This window comes from Ictidomys tridecemlineatus, chromosome 3 (genome assembly GCF_052094955.1).
Source record: "Ictidomys tridecemlineatus isolate mIctTri1 chromosome 3, mIctTri1.hap1, whole genome shotgun sequence".
NCBI classification, from domain to species: Eukaryota; Metazoa; Chordata; class Mammalia; order Rodentia; family Sciuridae; genus Ictidomys; species Ictidomys tridecemlineatus.
The window spans coordinates 20,471,246-20,488,502 of NC_135479.1; the positions used below are offsets into that span (position 1 = coordinate 20,471,246).

The 17,257-nt window shown below is 55.9% G+C and overlaps 2 protein-coding genes across 3 annotated transcripts; one reads left to right on the forward strand and one right to left on the reverse strand.

Annotated features, from left to right (window-relative positions):
* Positions 1–1,551: 1,551 nt before the first annotated feature.
* Positions 1,552–9,142, reverse strand: Fkbp10 (FKBP prolyl isomerase 10). 2 transcript variants are annotated; one of them, XM_005321855.5, is made up of 10 exons: positions 8,560–9,142; positions 5,996–6,141; positions 5,476–5,665; positions 5,218–5,363; positions 4,681–4,870; positions 4,432–4,577; positions 3,737–3,929; positions 3,109–3,251; positions 2,785–2,948; positions 1,552–2,470 (listed from the first exon to the last, which is right to left on the reverse strand). In XM_005321855.5, exons 1-10 carry the CDS (start codon positions 8,799–8,801, stop codon positions 2,285–2,287), a joined length of 1,746 nt encoding a protein of 581 aa, XP_005321912.2. In that variant the 5' UTR covers positions 8,802–9,142; the 3' UTR covers positions 1,552–2,284. The 2 variants fall into 2 exon arrangements, with proteins under 2 accessions (XP_005321912.2, XP_077898163.1); XM_078042037.1 differs by lacking the exon at positions 8,560–9,142 and adding an exon at positions 6,233–8,514.
* Positions 9,143–9,601: 459 nt separating this feature from the next.
* P3h4 (prolyl 3-hydroxylase family member 4 (inactive)) lies at positions 9,602–16,239 on the forward strand. The gene is made up of 8 exons (XM_005321854.5): positions 9,602–10,398; positions 10,536–10,688; positions 10,814–10,985; positions 11,948–12,076; positions 13,172–13,317; positions 13,768–13,851; positions 15,371–15,515; positions 15,828–16,239. Exons 1-8 carry the CDS (start codon positions 9,715–9,717, stop codon positions 15,848–15,850), a joined length of 1,536 nt encoding a protein of 511 aa, XP_005321911.2. The 5' UTR covers positions 9,602–9,714; the 3' UTR covers positions 15,851–16,239.
* The last annotated feature ends 1,018 nt before the right edge of the window (positions 16,240–17,257 follow it).

Below are 17,257 nucleotides of genomic sequence, written 5' to 3' on the forward strand. Positions count from 1 at the left end.
TACCCTCTGGTCCCCTACTCCCACTTCTCTCTGTTCCCTGCACCCGGAGGGAAGATACTGCCTGGTGGAGCCCACAGCCATTGCAGCTATGAGGAAGAGGGTGGGCCTTGGGGCTTCACTAAGCTAGAGTCCCCCACACCAAAACAGTGGAGGTGGCACCCCCCAACTTTGTGTTGTGCTTGTGGTTCTGTTTGCTTCTCCCCTGTTGCTACTTTGCATCACCTCCCTCTCCACACCTGTAAACCACTCCTGGGGAGTGTGGACTTCACCACTCCTCGCCACTACTTTTTGGAAGAAAGTGGAGTGGCAGAGATGTGGTTGTGGGGTCTTTTGTATGGTTGGGTTAATAAAATGACTTTAAAATCTAAAAAAAAAAAATGACTGGGAATATAACTCAGTGGTAAAGCATCCATGGGTTCAATTCCCAATAATAGTAATAATAGTAATAATAATAGAGCTGGACATGTAGCTCAATAGTAAAGCAACCCTGAGTTCAATCTTCAGTACCAAATTAAAAAAAGATTCTGGGTATGTCAGCTCTCCCTCACTATAAAAAAATACCTGAGAAAATCAACTTAAAAAGACAAATGGTTTATTTTGGCTCATAGTTTTGGAGGTTTCAGTCTATGACCAATTGGCCCCATTGCTTTGGGTCTGTGGTGGCACAGCACATCATGGAGGGAATGCAGATAAAGAAGGCCCATTCACCTCATGTGAATGGTGGTATACGAAAGACCATATCCCAAAGTCCCCTTCAAAGGCACACTTCCAATGACCTAGCACCTCCCACAGGTTCCACCACCTCCTAGAGGCACTAAGGGCTGGGCACCGAACCTTTAACACATTGGTATTTTGCGGGAGACATTCTAGAACCATAGCACTTGGCAAGAGGTTGGTGCCTGTGGGGCACTGTGGCAGGTGAGTCTGGTCCTGTCAATTTTCTCTCGAAGGCCCCACCCTGTTCTCAGAAGGCTTGGGTCATCTCCATCACAGCAGGCAGAATCCAGGCAGGTGAGTGAGGGCAGATGGCCTGGCTGGCAGCTGAAGCAACTCTCTCCAAGACCCTGTGGAGATCTGAACTCAATTCCCTTTCCTCTGGCAAGAGGGAGGAGGATGGGCAGGTGGTAATGGCCGTTGGCCAGAACCAGGGAGCGGTGGGAATATCACAGTATGGGAAATTATGCAGAAAAGTAACCCAGTCCGTGGGGTTCAGTTGAGTCCTCAAGCTCTGCTGGTTATTTGAGATCAGGGACTGTCTTTTCCACTCAACTGGGACAATGAGGTGACAGATCATCTCTCCATACCTCCCCTGCAGGCCCCTCTCCTCTCTGAACATCCACCCTCAGTGGCCCGGGGCTCCCTTTCCATGGTGAGGCCCCCCAGTTAGGCCTGGGGAGGGGGGAACCCTCTGGGAGTGGGGATCCCCGCATAGGGGTGCTGTCTGGAGCCAGCGAAGCCAAGGCAACAGCCGGGTTTGATTCTTCTTTCTGCCCCATCTTTGGGTCAAAAGTCTTCTCCCCACAGGACACGGAAAGACCATCTCCTAAGGCATAGTTTTTACCTTTTATTTGACACAAAGGAAAAAGGGATCAAGGCGCCAGGTTGGACTTTTGAATGTGCAGAGCTGTGCCCACTCCCTCCCACCCTTCAGTCCCGAATTAGCACCAGACACAAAGACTCCCATAGCCCTAAAGACCCTTTAAGCAGGTTTCCTCGCACAACCTGCCTTTTCTTCAGTTTCTTTGAGAAAGGAGCCACCTTTGGGAATGAAAGGCTGCACAAAGCCCTGGCTCCTTGGAGAAGAGAGAGGAGCAGATGGCAGGGCTGCCCTGAGGAGCAGTCAGAATGGAGGAGGCTGCAGAGGCCCCCAGGTGCCCCATGCTCCTGGGGAGCTGCCATGACAAAGGAATGGGGGTGGGATGGCGAGGGGAAGAAAATCAAGGGCAAGTCTGAGGAGCTCAGCCTTGCTCAGAGTCCAGCACTGCAATGGGAGATGTGGATGGGGGCCAGCAAGGGCCTAGCCAGCCTCTGTCCCCAAACTGGCTTGGTAACCCAAAGTCTTAAGGAGGCGGGTTGGGGCTGGAAGAGAAAAATGGTATGAAGGTCTGAACTGTGGATTTTAACCTGGGGTCGGTGGAGAGCAGAGTGGGCTCGTCCCACACCCCTTCAGTGGCTCCCAGAGTTATCCCAGTTGAAGGAGGGTTCTGTGGGCAGGCCAGTCCCTCTGTCACTGTCCCCCAGCAGGGGCCTTGGTGTCTGAGGCCAGGCCCAGGCTCCCTGCCCTTCAGAGCTCCTCATGGACCCGCTCCTGGTCTTCATCCGACTTCAGCTTGAGTTCCTCAGCCGTGATCTTGCCATCCTGGTTGCGGTCCTGATTCTGGAACATGTCCCCTATGGTTTTCTCAGGGTCCTGCCCAGGCATGAGGCGGCCTTTGCCTTCATTCACTTGAGCCTTGATGAAGGAGGAGAACTGGGGGAGGGGAGAGCCACAGGAGGACGGGGGAGTGAGGTCATGGAGAGCTGTGGATGGCCTTGGGCAGGGAGGACAGCCAATGCTGTCTCCTTCCTCCCAGGCTGCCCTGTCCCCTCCCTAATTCACTAAGGCCCAGGAGAGGAGAGGGGCTGGAATACAGCCTGGGGGACAGTCCATGACAGCCAGATGGGGCAACAGGCAAGGAAGCACAGGTGAGTGGCTCAGCCGGGGACAGCAGGTGCCTGGGAGGGGCAGGTGTGCACTGGGTCGGCACTAGATGCACCATGGGTGTGACTGAGCTCCTGACCCACCTCCTCTGGGGGGACCTCTCCATCCTTGTTGAGGTCCATATCTTCAAACAGGCTGGCGGGAGGGTCCTTGTGCCACACAAACAGGTAGCCCGTGGGCAGCCCGTCCTCACGGGACACTAGCTCCACCTCAAACAGCAACACAGCGCTGCCAGGAACCCCCCGGGCTGGAGGGGGGAGAGGGGAGCGGAGAAAGGTCCCGTTGAGGCCAGGCCGGGCTCAGTTTCCCTTCTTGGGAACTGGAAAGCAGGGCATGGGAGGAAAGCGTCCCTGACCCTCCCACCAGCCTCAGAGGCCAGAGACAGGACCCAGGCCTCGGCCCCTCACCTCCGCTCTCTCCGTGTGCCAGGTGCGGAGGCACAACCAGCTGCCGCCTCTCTCCCACACACATGCCCTGCAGGCCTGTGTCCAGACCCTCGATCACCTTGTTGGCCCCCAGGGTGGCCTCCTGGGGGGCCCCAAAGTCATGGCTAGGGGAAGGTAGATTCCCAGGTTAGCATCGGTCCTTGTCCCCTGCCAGTTTGCACTCCACTTTCCCCAAAGTGGGCCCAGGACAAGCCCTCCATTCCAGAGTGGCTCCTGGTGCCCACCCAACAGCCCAGTACAGGGTCCCCATGGGCCCTAGGACGGCCCAGAGGGCTCCCCCTTCAGTTTCCCCTGCCCTCCTGCCAGCCTCACCGGCCCTCCCCTGGGGAGTAACAAATCTCATCTTCCACAGAGGGTGGGCCTCAGTAGCTTACCAGCATGCGCAAGGCCCTGGGTTCAACTCCCAGTACCAAAAATGATAATAAAGAAAGTAAAACAACCTCATGGCCCTCGGCTCTTGACACTCACTGAAGGAAGCAAGAGATGACGCCATGACCCAGAACGAGGAGCCGGAGTCAGGGGTGCTGCTTGAGCACTGCCCGCCCCTGCGCCCCACCCCTGCCCAGGCCTGGCCCTGCCCCGGACCCACGAGGAGAAGAGCCTGGTGCCATCCAGCAGAGAGCAGTTGTAGTGGTAGCGAATAAAGTCCCCAAGCTTTGAGGTCTCATTGCAGCTCTCAGGGGGCCGGGACAGCGTCTTGATTTCCACTGGATCGGCAGGGTTGTGGAAGTCGATTACGTGCACGTCGAAGATGAGCACCGCAGAGCCAGGGATCTTGTCTCCTGAGGCCAGATGAGAGAGGGGGTCAGCTCGCCATCTCCATGGGGGCTCCCTCCCTGGGGAGTCGGCGGGGGTCCATCCTGATGCTTCCTATAGGTTGCTGTTGGGTGTTGGGGGGAGGGGCAGGGACGGGGGAGGAAAGCCCTTTTCCCCTTGTGGCTTTGCAAACTCCCTGTAACTTAACCCCCCCTAATCAACGTGATTAGGCCCACTTCACAGGTGAGGATACTGAGGCTTCCAGCACAACTGGGTCTCCAATCCAGGCCTCCTTGCTTCCTGGGGCTCTGCTGGCTCTGTTCTTTCATAAAGCCACCCTCTGACCCCAAACTTGGGAGTTGGCTGTGCTTTCCATTTATGAGAGGGGGCAGTGGGGACGGTCTGGAGGAAGTGGATGGAATCTGGTGACCAGCCATAAATAAATGCGTTTCTGTGACAAGGGGTGGAACAGAGGCTTAGGCAGGAGAGTTGGGAGAAGTAGAGGGGGTGCCTAGGGAATAACCTTACCAGTCCCATTCTCCCCATAGGCGAGGTGTGGGGGGACGGTGATCCTCCGGCGCTCCCCTATGCACACGCCCTGCAGCCCCTGGTCCATCCCCGGGATGATGTAACCCTGCCCGATATAGGTATTGTAGGTGTGGTTGCGGGAGTAGCTGCAATAGAAGGCAGGGAGGGGCAGGGAGGGAGTCAAAGGGACCCCTGACCCCTTCCAGGGGACCTCCCAGCCCCCACCTCCCTCCTCAGATCCCCCCTGACCTGGAATCAAAGAGGGTGCCGTCCATCAGGGAGCCGTTGTAGTGGTACCGCATGAAGTCCCCCGCCTTGGCTCTCCGGACACAGCCAGGGGGTAGCTCCAGCGTCTCTAGCTGGACGGTGTCCTTTGGGTTGTGGACATCGATCAGTAGGACATGGAAGACCAGGGAGGCCTGTGGGGGGATCACAGTCCCTGGGGAGGGGATAGGACTTGAACCATACAAGTCGGCAGCCAACTGAGGCTCAGGAAGGCTTAAGTGGGCGCCATGCTTTCCTGACCCCCTTCTCTTCCATCGATGGCTGTTTCTTGTTCTTTTTATGAGACCTGAGTTGTGTTTTCCCCAAAGCCACCATCGGTTTTGTGAACCAGAATAAAGCAGGCCTTCTTAGTAGAACCATCACCAAGGGCTAGATCTCTTCCCTACTTTCCTCCTTGGCTGGATGCCCTGCTGTACTGTAGTACATAACCTGAACAACTGTACGTGGAGCCCTGGTTTTCCTTCTTCTGGAGAATTCCCCCAAGCCCTTCTCTGCCCTTACCGTAGCCTTTCTCGCCATAGGCCAGGAATGGAGGGATGATGATCTTCCTTCTCTCACCAGGACACATGCCCAGCAGCCCTTGGTCCATGCCCTTGATCAGCCAACCAGAGCCGACGTAGGTGTCATAAGTACCGCCCCTGCTGTAGCTGTGGAGAATTAGGTAGAGGTGGCGCTGCTGGAGGTGAGAGGAGGATGGGCCTGGGCTCCTTCGCCCCGGCCCTAGTCTCTGATGCCTCAGGGTCCCCTTCTGACCCCTACCTGGTGTCGAAGGTGGTGCCATCCAGCAGAGTGCCATTGTAGTGGTAGCGGACAAAGTCGGTGTCCTGCACCATGCGGGGGCAGTGAGGCGGGCGAAGCAAGATGCTCACCTGGACGGTGTCTGCCTTGTTCCACACGTCCAGCAGGACCACGTCGAAGTACAGGGTGGCATCTGGGGGGATTAGCCCCGCTGTGGGGCAGAGCGGAAGGAGCCCAGTTGCAGTAGCCCGGGGGGTGTGGGTTGGGTGGGCAGGTCTGAGGGTCTAGCTGTGCCTCCCCCGGCCGCAGATTCCCTCCTTCCCAGCCAAGCTATCTCCTGCCCAGGGTCCCAGTTTCCCCTCTCCTGTCATCCCAGAGGCATTGATGGAAACTCTGGTCATTAGAGCCACCACTACTCAGACTGTGTGCAGTGTGACCTCGGCCAAGCCACTCCCTAGCTGAACTTCAGATTTCTGACCCTGGGGTCTCTGATTCTGCCTCTTGGCCTCCCCTTCCCCATGCCTGTGCCCAGCTTCCTCACCCACACCAATGCTGCCGTAGCCCAGGTGCGGGGGCACGATGAGCCGTCGCCGCTCGTTGACACACATGCCCATGAGGCCCCGGTCCATGCCAGTGATGAGGCGCCCCACACCCACCACGATGGCTACCAAGGTGCTGCGGTCATAGCTGGGGGGAGGGAGGGGACAGATAGGAGACAGTGACCTCAGGTGTGCACAGGTGAGGGCACGTGGTCCCATACATGAGCAGAGGTGCATACCCCATGGGTGGTGCATACACAGGGTGGACGCACACATGATCCTCTCACACGGCCTCTTCAGGTCTTCCTCCTAGGCTGCTGCCTGGGAAGTACCTGAGGAAGCCAGGGCCTTTTATTTCCCGGGGTGGCGAGCAGTCTACAGGCCTGCCTGCAGCTTCTGCTTGCTGACAGTAACAGAGTGGTGAGCACAGTATGGAGGGCAGAGCATTTATTGAGCACTTGCTATATGCTAGATTAAATGCTTGGCCCTTTTTTGTCACTAACTTATTGAATTCTTGTTCTATGAGACAGACATTATTATTTTCACTTTTCTTTCTTTCTTTTGGTGGTGGTGGTGGGGTAATTTGGGATCAAATTCAGGGATGCTTTGAGCCAAATCCCCAGCCTTTTTTTATATTTTATTTTGAGACAGGGGTCTCACTAAGTTGCTTAGGGCCTTGCTAAATTGCCGAGCCTGGCCTTGCACTTGTGATCCTCCTGCCTCAGCCTTGTAATCCCAGCTATTCAGGATGCTGAGATGGGAGGCTCAAAAGTTCAAGGCCAACCTGGGGAATTTAGGGAGACTCTGCCTCCAAAAAGAAAGAAACAAACAAAAATAGTGTCAGAGATGAGCTCAGTGGTAGAGCACCCCTGGGTTCAATTCCCAGTTCAAACAAAATGAAGAGGAGAGAGAGAGGAGGAGGAAAGAGAGGAGGAGGAGAAAGAAAGAGAAAGAAAGAAAGAAAGGTTCCTAAACTCAACACTTATGAATTAGGCCCTAGCCAGGCTCCCAGAGTTCACCAGAGAGGGCAGCCCCCAACTCCCAGCTGTCCAGGGCTCAGTGCTGTGCCTACACCTGGCTTTGCCCTCTGAGCAGGTTTTACTCTGGTCTGTTTCCTTCACAATGTTGAAATGAAAGTTCAAGCTCTGCACAAAATTTCTACAAGTTAAACAGCTTCAGGGTGTGTGGTTTCCCACAGAGTTAAGACTAATATGTATGGTGTGGGTTTTTTTGTTTTTTTTTTTTTTTTTTTTTGGTACTGGAGATTGAACCCGGGGTGCTTTACCACTGTGCCACATCCCTAGTTCTTTTTGTTTTTTTATTTGACACAGAGTCTTTCGTAAGTTGCTGAGAGTAGTCTTGAACTTGAGATCTTCCTGCCTTAGCCTCCCAAATTGCTAGGATTACGGGTGGGCACCATGGTACCTGGCTGCTAAAGTATATTGAAGTCATAAGGACTATAGTTACTATGAGAAGTCCACTGTCACCATCTGGTCTGATCATTAGCCTTAGGAAGGAGACACTATTCTTATGTCCATTCAGAACTGAAGCTTTAAAAGACAAAATTCCTTATCCAACACTGTGGCCTATATTTGAACTAGGGTCTTTTAAAGTTTTTGCCCAATATACTGTCTGCCTCCAAGATCAAGGTCACTAATACTTCGTGGCCTAGTGTATGTTTTGGAAAAGGGGTGACTTCTTTGTGGTGTGGGGCATTGTGTGTGATGGGACCTATGGTTTACCCTGGAGGCTGGCACACAGCCTGCCCTAACGCCCCCTCCCCCACCCAAAGTGGACTTTGGGAAAGCCTGGGTCATACCAGAAGTCTGTGTTCAAGCCCTAAGACTGGCAAGATGGGTGATAGCACTGGTCTGGTAGAGGCAAAATGGAGGAGGTGGGGGTTCAGGTTCCAGGATGTCCAGAGAGACATGAAAACCCTCCAAGATGCCCAGGGTAGCATGTCTGACTGTGTGACACGTGGACAGAACAGACCATGGCACCTAGCTGTGCCCTCCTCCCAGAAGCATCCTACTGCCTTATTTTAATGCCCACCTGGCTTTATCCCCACCTCAGCTGTTGAAGACCTCCATCCTCCAAATAAAAAGGTTTACTGCCTCTTCTCTAACCACAAAAGCAAAGAAAACTGGGTGTGGAACAAGATAGGGGCCTGGGTAGGAGGAAAGACAGGGGGGTCCCCTTCTGAGAGACAGGAGGGTTCACATACTCCTCCAGCCATTCCCTTCCCCCAACATTGCGGACCAGAGCACCCCCTCATCAACGGTAGGTAAATGGAGCCGTTCACCTTGATCATCAAATACTTTGGGGGACGTGGAGAACTTGGGTGAAAAGAACTGGGGTAAAGGTGAAGGCTTAGAATTTGAGGCAGGGCTTGTTTTTGAGGAGATGGATATCTGGGACCCCCGCCCCCACCCCCGCTGTTTGGGTTTAGGGCATCATGAAGTGAAGGCCCAGATTGCGAGCTTGAAAGGGGAAGGAAGGAAACCCCAGGTCCCAGGAGCCGGGGTTCTGGAAAGGCATGATGAACCTGGGACACCCACCCCTTTACCTCGAGTCAAACTTCTTGCCGTCCTCGAAAGTGCCATTGTAGTGGTAACGTACAAAATCCCCCATCTGCACCTCCCGGGGACAGGACCTGGGAACGTGGTACCTCTCGATGACCACATCTTCCAGGGGGCCCCCGGCCGGGCTGGCGCGGCCCAGCCCCCTCCCCAAGGCCTGCAGCAGCAGCAGCAATCGCAGCAGGGAGAGCCGGCGGAAGGTGTGGCTGGGGGATCCCGCAGGGAACATGGTGCTCCAGCAAGGCCAGCGGGCAGTGAGGGCGAATGAGGGAACCAAGGAACTGCAGCCGCCAACCTCCTTCCACCCCCTCCGAGGGCTGGCTCCCCCTCTTCCGTCCTTCCCCACCCCCGCCCTGGCTGGTCCACGTGGAATGGGGGCTGGGGAGACTGAGCTGGCCGGGCGGGGTGGCGATGGCCGTGGGATAGGAGGAGGGGGCAAAGCTGAGAGTTTAGAGTCCTAGGAATCCGCCACAGGAACTCCGGATCCTCCTCCTCCCATCTCCACTCGGAGCTGAGACTCTGGCCTGGCCGGGAAGGAGGTTCGGGAAAAGATGAGAAGTCTGAGTGGCCTCAAAAAAAAAAAAAAAAAAAGTAGAAGAAAAAGAAAAGTTCAGACTTTTTTCCAGAGCTCCTGGGTCCTAAAGCCGGGCCGAGAAATCCTTCGCTTCTTTCGCTGACACCCTCAAATTATAAGGGCCCTCTGGGTGGGTGGAGAGGGCCGGATTCTGGGGGGGCATTTCAGTGTTTAACCCCACTCCAAGAGAGGCTTCTCTGAAAAGCAGTTTTGTCCTAAAAAAGTTAGACTGTAAGAATTTTGTCGCACGGGATGGAGCTCGATCGAGTGGGCGGTGGTATCCGTGGAAGGTGCGAAGGGTAAAGCGGGTGTGTGACTCCCTACCCGGGAGGGGGTGAGGCGATGAGAACACTTGGAGGGTGCAGAAGGGGCCCTGGAAGGGAAAACCGGGTTCCTGGGCTTGCACTGAGCCTGGGCAGAGTAGGGGGTATAGGTGGCACCTCCCTCCGCTTCTAGATCTTAAGGTGGGGGCGTTGTGGGAGGGAGGAGAGGGGCTTTTTGAGCTCCCATCTCCAGCGCGAAGCGCACGCCTACCCATCAGCACCGCATCTGCCAAGGGAAGACCCCCATGGGCAGGAGGTCGGGCCAACGTAGCGCACTCGGGACACTATTGGACCCTCCGAAAAAGAAGGGGGCCGAGACCCCGCCCTTCCCCGCCTTCCTCCGGTGGATGCGGGGCGCTAAGACCCAGCAGGCACGCGGCGGGGTCCTGGCCCATCCAGCTGCCCGCGGGGCCAGGCGCTCTCTGCTCGGGGAGCCCGGGCGCGGCGGGGGCATGGCTTGGGCGGCGAGGGCGCTGCTGTGGCTGCTGCTGGGCAGCGCCGGGGCTCAGTATGAGAAGTACAGCTTCCGGGGCTTCCCGCCGGAGGACCTGATGCCGCTGGCCGCGGCCTACGGCCACGCTCTGGAGCAGTACGAGGGCGAGAGCTGGCGCGAGAGTGCGCGCTACCTGGAGGCGGCGCTGCGGCTTCACCGGCTGCTGCGTGACAGCGAGGCCTTCTGCCACGCCAACTGCAGCGGTCCAGCGTCGCCTGCCGCCTCGCAGCCCTGGCCCGCGTCGGGCCCCGACGGCGGCGGCGAAGACTGGGCGCGCGAGCTGCGGCTCTTCGGCCACGTCCTGGAACGGGCCGCCTGTCTGCGGCGCTGCAAGCGGACGCTGCCCGCCTTCCAGGTGCCCTACCCGCCTCGCCAGCTGCTGCGCGACTTCCAGAGCCGCCTGCCCTACCAGTACCTGCATTATGCGCTCTTCAAGGTGGGCATCCGCCCAGCCCGCCCAAGGGAGCGTCCCCGATTCGGCGTCGAGTTTCTTGGCTGCTCGCAGGAGCCTGGCCTCTGCCTGGGCTGCGGGCTCGGGCCCCACTCACCCGCTGTTCTTCACGCCCCCACCAGGCTAACCGGCTGGAGAAGGCCGTCGCCGCGGCCTACACCTTCCTCCAGAGGAACCCGAAGCACGAGCTGACCGCCAAGTATCTCAGCTACTACCGGGGCATGCTGGACGTCGCTGATGAGTCCCTGACGGACCTTGAGGCCCAGCCCTACGAGGTGGGCTGGAGGGGCAACAGGAGGATTGACGCTCCTCGCTGCACCCTCGCACCACTGGTAGAGCATGTAGAGAAAGGAAGGGAGATGTCGGTTTCCCCTGACTCCCCCTGGCACTCTCCCCCCAGGCGGTGTTTCTCCGGGCTGTGAAGCTCTACAACAGCGGGGACTTCCGCAGCAGCACCGAGGACATGGAGCGGGCCTTGGCCGAATACCTGGCCGTCTTTGCCCGGTGTCTGGCTGGCTGTGAGGGAGCCCAGGAGCAGGTGGACTTCAAGGACTTCTACCCAGCCATAGCAGGTATCCCGCACCCAGATGCTTTGGGCATTTCTGGCACCACGTGCGCTGCTTTCCAGAAGCCTAAGATCCCTTAATACCAATCCGAATTAGATGCACATTTTTGGAGCAGCTATTAAAGTGCTCAGGGTAGCTGGATGTGATGGCCACACACCTGTAGTGCCATTGCTAGGAGACCTAGGCAGGAAGATTGTAAGTTGGAGACCAGCCTCAGCAACTTGGCTAGGCTCTAAGCAATTTAGGACGACCCTGCCAAATAAAAAATAAAAAGGGCTGAGGATGTGGCTCAGTGATTAAACACCCAGCCACGGGTAGGGATGTAGCTTTGTGGTAGAAAAAAAGAAGGAAAAAAGTAAAGAAAAGGCTCATGGGCTGAACCGGAATAAGACATTTGCTCAGCCCTCAGAAGCCTTCAATCTGCTGAGAGAGATGCTGGGTGCAGAGGGCTTACCCAGGAGTGTCCAAGGTGGTAGGCATGGGTACAGAGAGGCAGTGACATCCCAGAAGGGTCTGGGAAGGTTGGGTACACAGACCTTCCAAGGAGAGGGCAATGCAGACTGGAAGATGCCGGGTAGATGCCCAGCAGGTGTGTGCAGAAAGCAATTGGGGTGAGAAATCACACCTAGTCTCTGGATCCCTAACCCTGAGTTCCCCTAACAGGAGGATAAGATTGTTGTTAGCTTCTGTGTGTGGGCTTCAGTCCTGTCTCCAACCTCACCTGCCATTCTCCCAGAACTCCCTCTGGCTCAGGGTGGAATTTGAGGTGATAGTAGTAAGTAGTCCCCAGTCTGGACTCCTGCTGTATGCCAGGCATTTCACCAGTTCATTATTTCATGTGATTGCAGCAACAGGGCATTCTTTGGAGAGAGAAACAGGCTCAGTGGGCAGAGCTGGGGTCTGGAGTCTTCCCCACCAGTGGGATGTAGCTGCTTACCCTAGTTCCTCACTGCTGCCTCCACCCTCAGATCTCTTTGCAGAGTCCCTGCAGTGCAAGGTGGATTGTGAAACCAATTTGACTCCCAACGTGGGAGGCTACTTCGTGGAAAAGTTCGTGGCCACCATGTATCACTACCTGCAGTTTGCCTACTACAAATGTGAGCCTGCTGGGTGGGCTGGGCAGGGGAGTAAGGGGTGTAGATAGTATTGAGGGTCCTCCTGGAGTCATAGGGAGCTACCCAGCAGATTGAAAACCTAGTTGAGGAGCCGGGTGAGGTGTCGCACACCTGTAATTCCAGCAGCTCGGGAGGCTGAAGCAGGAGGATGGTGAGTTCAAAGCCAACCTCAGCAAAAGCAAGGCACTAAGCAACTCATTGAGACCCTGTCTCTAAATAAAATACAAAATAGGGCTGGGGATGTGGCTCAGCAGTCGAGTGCCCCAGAGTTCAATCTCTGGTACCAAAGAGAGAGAGAGAGAGAGAGAGAGAGAACCTGGATGATAAGGAGGAAAGGCTCGGGGTGGTGAGAGTTGGGGAAAGAACCTGAGGGTCTAGGGTGGGTGAGGTTTTGAGTGGGAATAGAAGGCAGCCATGGGGGACAATTAGAGAGCCCTTAGGGTCTTGAGTAGGTAGCCAAACAATACTAAGCACTGGGCACTTGGTAAAGCCCTCATTGCACTTGATCCTCTCACCAATCCCGTGCAGTTGGCATTACTGAACCCACTTTTCAGATGAAGAAATGGAGGCTCACAGAGGGCATGGGGCTATTAGATCCACAACTAATAAAAAGCAGTACCAGGCCTTGGTGGCTCTTCTCTCTGGAGAGAAATCCCACCATCACCTGGGGCTATATGGACAGCCCTGGGTTCCTGCAACATGGAGATGCCAAGCTTCAGAGACGGGCCAGAACAGAGGGGCTCAGGACCAAGGTGCCTGGAGACCTTTCCTGTGGGCAGACAGCAGAAAGGTTGAGGGCCTCTAGTTCCCGGTGTCATCATTCTCTGGTTGTAAAACCGTATTCAGCCCCTCTGTGCCTCAGATTTCTTGTGTGTAAAATGGGAATGAGGCTTAAATTAGTCACGTGGGACCTGGCACCCAGGAAATACATGTTAGTTTGCATTATTATTAGGTGGGGCGAGGAGCCCAACAGGCACTGTGGGGGGCAGCTAGGGAGCAGGGGCTGAATTGGGAGAGGGAGTGGGTGGCCTAGGTGGACTGTTCCTCTGGGGCCACTCCTTACTATTCTGCCTGCAGTGAACGATGTGCGCCAGGCTGCCCGCAGCGCCGCCAGCTACATGCTCTTCGACCCCAAGGACAGTGTCATGCAGCAGAACCTGGTGTATTACCGCTTCCACCGGGCACGCTGGGGCCTGGAAGAGGAGGACTTCCAGCCCCGGGAGGTGGGCACCACTTTCCCGAAGCACTCTCCGCCACACATGCAGTTTTGCAGTGTGATGGAACACCTACCCTGGCTTCCTTGGAAGACTTAGGACAGGGAGGGGAAAGAGTGAATATGGGCCATGGTTAGAGTCTGGAGTTCAAAGCCACCTGTGGCTGGGTGGTCCTTGGAATATCACTGACCCTTTCTGAATCTGCTGCCTCCCCTGCAAACGTGGGGCATGTGGTGCCACTCCTGCTTTCTTCGCCGGTGGCAGACACTGCTCATGGCTTGAGGCATGCTTCCTCTGGGAGCCTCAGAATCTTTCTCAACCCGGCACTCCAAATAGCTACAATTATTTGATCAGGATATGTTCCCTGATCCTTGAGCTAGAAAAAGGCCAGTGGGCCCAGATCCTGGGAGGCCTGTCTCCATGCCATCCAAGTCCCCCTTTGCCTCTTCCTTTTCCCAGGAGGCCACACTATACCACAACCAGACGGCCGAGCTGCGGGAGCTGCTGGAGTTCACACGCATGTACCTGCAGTCAGATGACGAGGTGAGTGGCTCCTCCCCTCCAGGCTGGGCTGTGACAGGGACACCGTGGGCCTTTTCCTGGAGCCACTGTATGTAAAAGCTGAGTCCCTGCTGTCACGAAGCAGGAGAAATTAGCTTGTCTCTTCTCTGTACTCTTTTTTCTCTCCACCTCTATGTTCCCATTGTCCCTTCTACACCTATCCCAGGCCTGGAAGCCCTTGCTGCATGTCCTGGCTCTCTTCTGAGCTTGCATTACCTACTGTGACCTTCCTGGCCACATGGCCTGGACCTGGAGTTATTTACAGCCCTGGTTCATCTCCTCCCTGGCCCCCTCCTCCAGCCTGTCTGTTGAGGACTGTGCTCCAGGACAGGGGACCAGATTATTATTCCTGACTCTGCCACTGTGCCTGGCCCAGGGCTGATGCTCAGCAACTGAGTCTGAATGACCAGGGAATGCTGGATACCAGGAAGGAGGAGCCACCGTGCATTACATTGATTCAGAATGACGGTCTGGCAGCCTGACCTTCTCTGAGGTCTTGCTCTAGTGCTAGTTTATTCATCTCTCCTTCGTATACGTGCCTGCAGTGGGATCGGGGCATGGTCTACACTGTCAGCCCTAGCTTAGGTGCTAGTCAGACCTGGTGCCACTGCTTCCTGGTTGGGTGGCGTCCAGCAGGTCTTAGGTAACCTTCATACTTCTGTTTCTTCATCCATTGAATGGGGAGAACAATACCCTTTACATTTTGTTGTGAAATTAAATGAGATCAAGTCTGTAAAACTCTTAATACAGAGCCTGGTAAATGCTCATGAATGGTAGCCACTTGGATCACTTGTGACCTGTTGTTTGCTAGACACGAGGCTTGGGGCTGGGGTAAGTTGATGAAAGGCACAATCCCTTCTCCATGTGATCTCTTGGGGGAACACAAACTGCTGTTGGAGAGGTCTGCATGGGGCACCAGAGGAGGCTCCCAGTCCAGTCAGGGTCATCAACTAGAGCTTTACCCTGGAGCTGACGTCTGGTTTTGGAGCAGCTACCCAGGCCAGGAGAGCAAAGGTGTTCCTGTCAGGACAACAGCTCAAGCAAACACTCTGTGAGGACTGCAACAGACTTGCCAGGGTGGTTCTGGTTAAAAGAGGAGTTGAGATGAGGGGGATGCTGACCGACAGTGATTCTCTGTGGGTGGGGCCCCTTGCATACGCTCAAGGAAGGGCAGATTGGGAATTGGACTCACATGGAAGGACCCTTACATCCTTCTTGTGTTAGGTCTTTAAAAAATATATATTTATTTTTTAGTTGTAGTTGGACATAATACCTTTATTTTATTTATTTTTATGTGATGCTGAGGATGGAACCCAGGCCTCACACATGCTAGGCAAGCGCTCTACTGCTGAGTCCCAGCCCCAGCCTCTTGTGTTAGATCTTGACACTGGGGGACGGAGGTTCATGGAGAGATGGGGAGGGAGGTTCCCAGAGACAGGGAGTCCATCTGGGATTGAGCCTGCTGCGAACCAGCTCCTCTCCTAACCCTGGGTTTCTCTAGATGGAATTGGAGGAGACAGAAGTGACCCCGGAACCCAAGGAACCCCCATCTGATGCTGAGTTTGAGGGGGAAGGTGACTACGAGGAGGGCCTCTATGCTGACTGGTGGCAGGAGCCAGATGCCAAGGGTGATGAGGCTGAGGCTGGTCAGTGCTGGGTCCTAGTGGAGAGGGTGGGGATACAGTTTGGGAATACAGGGTGGGGATAAAGTTTAGGGTGAAGATGGGGGGCACATGTACCTACCCACTGCATTACGGAGCCAATGGAATGTGTGGGTACCAGGATACACCTCCCTCAGGGGCTTCCAGCCTATTGGCAACCCCTGTCCTAGAGCAGGGACAAGCTGAGACCTGTTCCTGGGGTAGCTCAGTCCTGCCTGCCTCACCTCCTGCCAGGATGGTACCTGGCACCTGCTGGAGGTGGGCAGGGCTAACCCCAATTTTTCTCTTCCTTTTCAGAGCCAGAGCCTGAACTGGCATGAGAAGGGGGTCACCCCATACCCCTCAAGAGTTTGGGGAGCCTCGACAGCAGCAAGAACTATTTATTAAAAACTTAAAGTGGACACAGCTGACTGGGCCCCCATCCTGCCCCACCTGTGAGCGACGGTCCGCAGACTCCATCCGGCCTTTTCTGTCTGTGGACCACAGATGGTGCTGGTGCTGCAGGTGGGCAGGGGGGCCAGCAGAGGTCCCTCTTCCTCCCCACTGCTCCCCCAACCTGGACAGTCTCCCGGAGAAGTGCCGGCTCTGACTGGAGTGTCAGCCAGAGGTGCAGAGGGACAGTGGGGTTGTGAAGAGCACTGGACCAGGAGTCCTGGGAATTCTGTGACATGACAGCTGGTGCTTAATAAACGTTTTGTTGTTAAACGAATCGCAGTACCTGGGGGTCCAGTCTCCCCGGGGCTGAGTTGTGAGCTCTCTTCGATGTGTGCCCATCTCCCCTCATCCACATGATGGGTACAGTGTGGCCCTGGCTGGTCCTCTGCACAGCAGGGCTCTGTGAGTGGCAGGCCATGAGCAGCACATGATCTTAGATCTGCCACCAGGGGGTGCGAGGACACAGGCTTCCCTGAATCCGTGGGAAGATGATCTCAGCTGTCCAAGAAGGGATGTGCTTTCCTAGTGAGGCATCACTACTGGGGCACAGGACAATGTGGGGAGGGGGCTCAAGGACATTTACCTTAAATTTTTACAGCAGAGGTTCCCTAGAGTCAGAGCCAGCATGCCCTTCCCTGCCCTCTGATCATTCTTCAGCCGGTAGAGGCCCCAGCTCAGCTCCCAGAGGAGCCTTAGGAAGATAGCTTGATGACCACACCCCTCTGCACTGGCTGTGCGGAGCAGGAGTCCAGAGGTGTGGGGTACCCAGTAGCACTGTCACTTCCCTCCCCCATCACCACTTCACAGCAGGACAGTAGGGGCCCCTCCAGGAGGACAAAAGGCCAAGGCCAGCTAGGTGATCTCCACATTGCTGGATTCCCAGAAGGCAGGGTGGCAGAAGCCTATTGCTACTGAGGGTGGAGGCAGCCCTGGGAAGCTGAGTTCTTGCTGCCATACTCTCACTCTCTCCTCAGATCGGCCAGGTGACCTGGCCCGGGTCCTGCCCATCTCTGCCCAAGAGGACTATCTCACCCGAACCCCTCCCCTAGGTCTTGGTCCACTTGGGTGTGGGAAGGCCAGAGTCTCTGTCTCTGGAACAAGGGCTGGGTCTCGGTGAAGGGCTTGGTCACCTCCCTCCTCCCTTTTCCTCTCTTCTCCCTGCTATAGGTGGGTCTGCTGTGGGAGCATTTCCCGACAACTCCCAGGTGGCAGGGTGGCCCTGCCCACCCCACCCCTTCCAAGCTGCTGTGTTGTCAGCGTCCAGTGAGGACCCGCCCCTGCTTCTGGGAGGG